General features: G+C 41.1%; 2 protein-coding genes across 2 annotated transcripts; both read left to right on the forward strand.

The window, feature by feature from the left end:
• The first annotated feature begins 596 nt into the window (after positions 1-596).
• On the forward strand, positions 597-1,040 carry LOC139831204 (uncharacterized). The gene is made up of 2 exons (XM_071820552.1): positions 597-743; positions 855-1,040. The coding sequence occupies exons 1-2, from the start codon at positions 597-599 to the stop codon at positions 1,038-1,040; spliced, it is 333 nt and encodes a 110-aa protein (XP_071676653.1).
• A 2,452-nt stretch (positions 1,041-3,492) lies between these two features.
• LOC139835972 (disease resistance protein PIK6-NP-like) lies at positions 3,493-5,436 on the forward strand. Its single transcript, XM_071825929.1, has one exon. The coding sequence runs from the start codon at positions 3,575-3,577 to the stop codon at positions 5,387-5,389; it is 1,815 nt and encodes a 604-aa protein (XP_071682030.1). The 5' UTR covers positions 3,493-3,574; the 3' UTR covers positions 5,390-5,436.
• The last annotated feature ends 506 nt before the right edge of the window (positions 5,437-5,942 follow it).

Raw genomic sequence — 5,942 nt, forward strand, 5'->3', positions numbered from 1 at the left:
GAATTGGCGGGATTCTTACTTCAGCAAGTCATAGATCCAAACGGAGAATACCATCAGCGCCCAATCGATTTTGGAAACCGATGATCCATAGAAATTCTATTGTACACAAATATGCATGAACGTGTGTACCGTACCATTATGTAATATGTTCGGCCAAGCACGATGAAAGAGGTCACTTCGATCTATATATTCATAACGATGTTTTTGTGTAATATAATGGTTTCCTATATGTGTGCATTAACGTGTTTCAAATGGGGCGTGACGGCAGACTCTGCCGCGGCAGCGTTCTGGTGAACTTCCCTGCCGCGGTAGCGTTTTGGTGAACTTCCCTGCCGCGGCAGGGAAGCGCCCCAAAACGCTGCCGCGGCAGAAACCTTTAGCATCGGTTCGTGTTACGAACCGGTGCTAAAGGTCCTCCGGCCGGGCGCTCGGCAGCCAGCCACATGGTGCCCCTTTAGCACCGGTTTGTAACTGAACCGGTGCTAAAGGGGGGTGGGGCCTTTAGCACCGGATGCGTTGCACCGGTTGGGCAACCGGTAAAAAAGGCCCTTACGAACCGGTGCTAATGCCCCGTTTTCCACTAGTGAGCCCCGACGATGGCAGCATCGTCGGCCGCGCGAGGGATACGCTCTACCGACCACACTGGTCAGATTGTGGGCATGGAGGACCAGGAAAATGCCCTTGCAGAGAAGGTGAAGGCAGGGGTGTATGAAAATGGAGCAGAGCGTGACATGAAGCTCAAGGTGTTCTCCATTGTGGGGTTTGGGGGGCTTGGAAAAACAACATTGGCCATGGAAGTGTGCCGATAGTTGGAGGTAGTGTTCTACCGACAAGCGCAAGTGTCGGTGTCTCAGATGTTCAACATGGGGGAGGATCTAAAGGAACTGTTGAAGCGTGTGCGGCAGCAGATGTTCAAGAGGGAAGCAGGTAATGAGGAAGGTAACAAGGAAAATGATCCATTGGCCGGCATCGACATGATGGATGCGGACCAACTCGGCTCCAAGCTCAAAGCCCTTCTCAACAACAAGAGGTACATATAAAAAGAAAGTACATGTTACTATTAATTAATAGTTTTATTTAACCAGTTATACTTGTCTAATGACGTGAGCTGACGACAACCTTTGAGTTTGACAAAATTTCATGCCTCTTGAACTCCATCTAGATTACATTTTTGTCAAACCTGCATAAAAGAGGCAGGCCTTGCATTGTGTAATATGACGTTATTGCGCATTTTTCATATAGCCCATAGTAAAGTGCACCTTCCAACTAGGATGTTAGCTTTATCATTTTTAGAGACACCCGTCAACCAATTCCCGAAAATATTAGTGGTGCTCGTACGTGATGAAATATTAAAAGAAATATACACGATGCGCCAAATAATATTTGGAAGAGGACGACAAATAAAAAGATGTTGAATTGATTCATCTTGGTCATATGAAAAACACTTATTATTCCCATTCCAAATTCTTTTAGCCAAATTATCCTTTGTAAGAAGAACTTTTCTAAGTAAAAACAACATGAAAATCTTAATTTTAAGTGGTATCTTCATCTTCCTAATTTTTTTAAATAAAAAAGGCGTATGTCCATTTAGGAGATCAAGATACATGAACTTCACCAGGAACCTGAACTTGTTAAACCCCACTGAAACTATCTTCATCCTTGGTAAGATTAATTAAAATTAAACGCTGCAAGAGATGGATCCATCGCTCACATTTATGATGTGCCGATCCACCGAAAACTTATGGATGCTTCAAATATTAGCTACATGATTTTCATCATTGAAAATAATTGTCAGACAATTTGCTTGGTAGGCTGAGACAATTAAGGAAGAAACTAATTCTGATGTTCTAGTTGCACACAATTTACTTGTGTAGTCTAGGATGGTGTGATCTCATTAATCAGACGGCTAAAAAATAACAATGTGGACATTTGGATGGCTAAAAGAATAGATGATGTGGATAGCTTGTATGTAAAGTTAAACAAATATTAATGAATATTAGTGGGTTGACGTTGACAATAGGATAGATGTGGATAGGTTGCATTATTAGATAGACTATCATTAATGAATGTTAGTACAATATATTGATAGCTAAGATTTCTATGAACCTCAGTTGTAATTTACTCTATTATTGTATTATCCATTATAAAAGCCAAGATCCAAAACATGTAACTTTGGCCTTATAATGGCATATGGAATTACCGCCTCAACCGGTTGGATAGATATATGTTCCTGCTAATTTTAAATAACATGAATAAATCATATCATTTATATATGATGGAACCTAAACCGTTAAGTCCAAACTCATCAAAATAAAAAGAGTAGAATTTTTTAAAACCATGGAAATAGGAACAACCGATCGTTATTGTAGTTTGGCTTGACTTATTATATTTTCTCTTTCTCTTTTTATTTTATGATTGATTTGATTTTACTCAAAGTAAATTCATCCTTGTCAAAAGAAAAAGTGTAATACTTCTATATGTTTCCCTTCATTTACTATATTGTAGTTTTCTATAAATATTGACCACTGTTTTTATGTATACAAATATAGAATACTATAAGATGGCAGGAAAACTAAAAACAGAGGCCGAGCTACAAGTAGACCTTTATTTTTAAATACACAAAATTTGTATTTTAGAATATCAAAAAAATCTTAAACAAAATTCTAGGGGTATAGATAATGATGTATATTACAAACATGTAAAATCTTCGTACGAGCTATTTTATATTCTAGGCTACACAAAATTACAAAATTGGACAAAGAAAAAATTTTACTAACAGTGATTAGTGCATATTTCAAACACTATCTAATTTGTCAGATATTTTCATTTTTGTGTGTAGAATATAAAGTATTTTGTATTGAGATTTACGGGATCAGTATACATCGTTGGCTACCCCTTGATTTTTGTTTCTGATTTTTGAAACTTTGAGATTCGAATTTTATTTGTTTGAAAATAAAAAGCTACATGTAGCTCAACCACCATTTGTTCACTCTCGGGCAAAGATGGCATCATTTTATAATTTTACACTATTATAAGTTAGCACCATAATTTGATGATCATCGTGAGATCCTTGTGTTTTCCTCCCAAATTAAATGTAGATTATTAGATAATTCCTATCTTTATGCCTTATGATTGTTTTGGATTGTTCTTATCCCCGAACCCAAATGGGTGACTTAAATCACATGAAATGTTTGTACACCAGTAGATGTTGTTGTGTTAAATTTACAATATATAGAAAACGGTGACAAATCTTTTTGTGCTATTTCACATTACTGATCAAAACAGTATTGTACAACATAACGTCGAAGTCTGGAAAACATGCGGCTTACTATTTTTGAAGTCGACATACTTATTTTTAGTATACGGTTGTTGGAGATGAAACTTGATCTCGCTAATGCTCGAATATGAATATGAATATGAATATGAATATGTATGGACAGTAGCAGCGTGGGATGCAATCCATTCCAAGTTTCTAAACAACAAATGCGGCAGCAGAATCATTGTAACTACTCGGATAGAGACTGTGGCCAAAGAATGCAGTAATCCAAGTGCTGACGAGTATTACATCTACCGCATGCAGCCACTCAATCCAGAATACTCTAGGAAGTTGTCCCCTAGTAGAGCATTTGGCACCATGGATGCTCCTCCTCATGAACAGATTGAAGTTACAATGGACAATATTCTGAAGAAGTGTGCTGGGCTACCTTTGGTCATTGTTAGCATAGCCAGCCTCTTGTCTAGCTATAAATATCCAGAGAGGAAAGATATGTTGGAAACCATTTGCAAATCAATTGGTTCGCAGATGCAGAGCAACCCTACCCTCGAGGGGATGGGGCAAATACTCACACTCAGTTACAACCACCTGCCTTATCACCTCAAGGCTTGCATGATGTATCTTAGCCTTTTCCCAGAGGACTATGAAATCAACAAAAATAGGCTCTTGTACAGATGGGTCGCTGAAGGATTGGTTGAGGATAAGCGGGGATTCACTTTGTTGGAGGTTGCAAAATCCTACTTTGATGAGCTGGTGAGTAGGAGCATGATTATTCCAGCATCCTCTTGGGGGTACGCTGGAAGGATTGAGGTGTGTCGGGTGCATGACATGATGCTTGAGGTCATGGTGTCCAAATCTCTGGAGGCTAACTTCGTTAGCCTGGTAGGTGGGCAATATGAAGGGATGTTTTATGACCGAGTCCGTCGCCTTTCCATCCAAGGCATAGAACATGAGAGGAGGCATAGCATGGAGAGGATGGACATGCAACATGTCCGATCGCTGAGCATGTTTGAGCTCAATGGGCAGCATTTATTTGATCGGTTGAGGGAGTTCACCCTGCTGAGGGTACTTGATCTTGAAGGCTGCCAAGGCCTTGAAAGCAAGCATGTGGTGGTTATTTGCCAGATGTACCTCCTAAAGTTTCTAAGCTTAAAGGGTACCGATATCAGTGTGATGCCTAATAAAGTCGGTGAGCTAGAGCACTTGCAAGTTCTTGATGTGCGTGAGACAAACCTTAACGAGCTGCCAAAAACAGTGATAACGCTAGAGAAAGTTGAGCGCATGGATTTGTCCCACGGGAATAAATGGATGATTTGGTGGACGCTTCCCAAGGGGATCTCTAAAATGAAGGCATTGCGCGAGGTGGAGCGTGCAGAGATAGATAATGTTGATGTTGCTCGAGAGTTTGGTGAACTAGGACAACTGCGTCGCATATTCTTGTTTGTTAACGACAACTTGCATGTTGACAAGCTTAAGATAGGCGATCCGAAGATTCTCGAAGAGGTTGCCCTCTCCCTGAGCAAGTTATATTCCCTTCGGTCTCTCGGCATTGGCCGCTTAGGGACCTGCGTCGGCAAACTGGATTTTCTCGATAGACTGTCCTCGCCGCCACGGCTCCTTCGTTACCTTTTCATCGATGGAGAAATCACAAAATTGCCACACTGGGTGAGCACACTATCACATCTTACCTTCTTTGGAGGTATTTGGTTAAACTTAAGCGGTGACCACATATTCGGCATCCTCTGTAAGCTGCCCAGTCTACAGAGCATCAAGCTGTGGCGGGCTTGCATCAGTGATCATACACTTGTTCTACGTAGTACCCACCGGTTGCCAGTGTTGAGGACGCTTTCTTTGTGCTCAACCTATTGCTCCTCCCCTCAAGTGATCCAGTTCGAGAGAGGATGCATGGATAAGCTCGAGGAGCTTTCGGTGACATTTTATGAGGGTTCGGGGAGGAGAATTGTTGGCATCGGGCACTTGAAAAACCTTAAAGAGGTGCAGCTTACTGGTAAGAGACACAACGATTCACTGATCCTTGCACAGGAGAAGCTCAGGTCCGAGAGTAACAGACGCCCCAAGGCCAATCAGTTTAAGGTTATTGTGAGATACGAGTAATCACTCTCCTGCGAGTTGCATGCTCTTGTCATGCATGTTTGTTTCACTGCTATGCTGTCTCTGTCGTTTGTGTACATTTTCTTTTATTACAACAATGTTTCTCATGCTATAATAAATAAATAAAGCTCGAATGTTGGATATTTATCAAGGATTTTGTCCCATAGTTTACAATCCATTGAGATCGAGTGTACACACTGGGTTTTCCTGGTATACATTGTCGTGGATATGTCCACGACATTTGCTATAAGGGTAGCACTTGAGAGTTCCGGAGCCATTTAGGGATCGATATTGCACGAAGACTAGGGTTTACCCAGGTTCAGCCCCTCGGGAGAGTAAAAGGCCTACTTCTTGCTATTTGTATTGATTGGAGAGTTACAATGGGGTCCTGCATGTCAGCTATGGTGACTCGCAAGGTAGTATGAAGATCGAATCGTCGGTCTAGGGTTCCATGTCGGGTGTTTATATGAGCATCCCTGATTAGGGTTTAAAGTGTGCGATTCTGTTAGCGACTCACGGGCCTAATGGGCCATGTAGCTACTCTCCTAGGCTACCT

The sequence above is a fragment of the Lolium perenne genome, chromosome 1, assembly GCF_019359855.2.
Source record: "Lolium perenne isolate Kyuss_39 chromosome 1, Kyuss_2.0, whole genome shotgun sequence".
Lineage (NCBI taxonomy): Eukaryota > Viridiplantae > Streptophyta > Magnoliopsida > Poales > Poaceae > Lolium > Lolium perenne.

Bases quoted from the DNA above. Each gene is read 5' to 3' on its own strand.
- LOC139831204 (XM_071820552.1), top strand. From the start codon at position 597: ATGGCAGCATCGTCGGCCGCGCGAGGGATACGCTCTACCGACCACACT. The intron at 744-854 runs GTGTTCTCCATT...TCGGTGTCTCAG, and splicing joins AGCGTGACATGAAGCTCAAG to ATGTTCAACATGGGGGAGGA.
- LOC139835972 (XM_071825929.1), top strand. From the start codon at position 3,575: ATGCAGCCACTCAATCCAGAATACTCTAGGAAGTTGTCCCCTAGTAGA.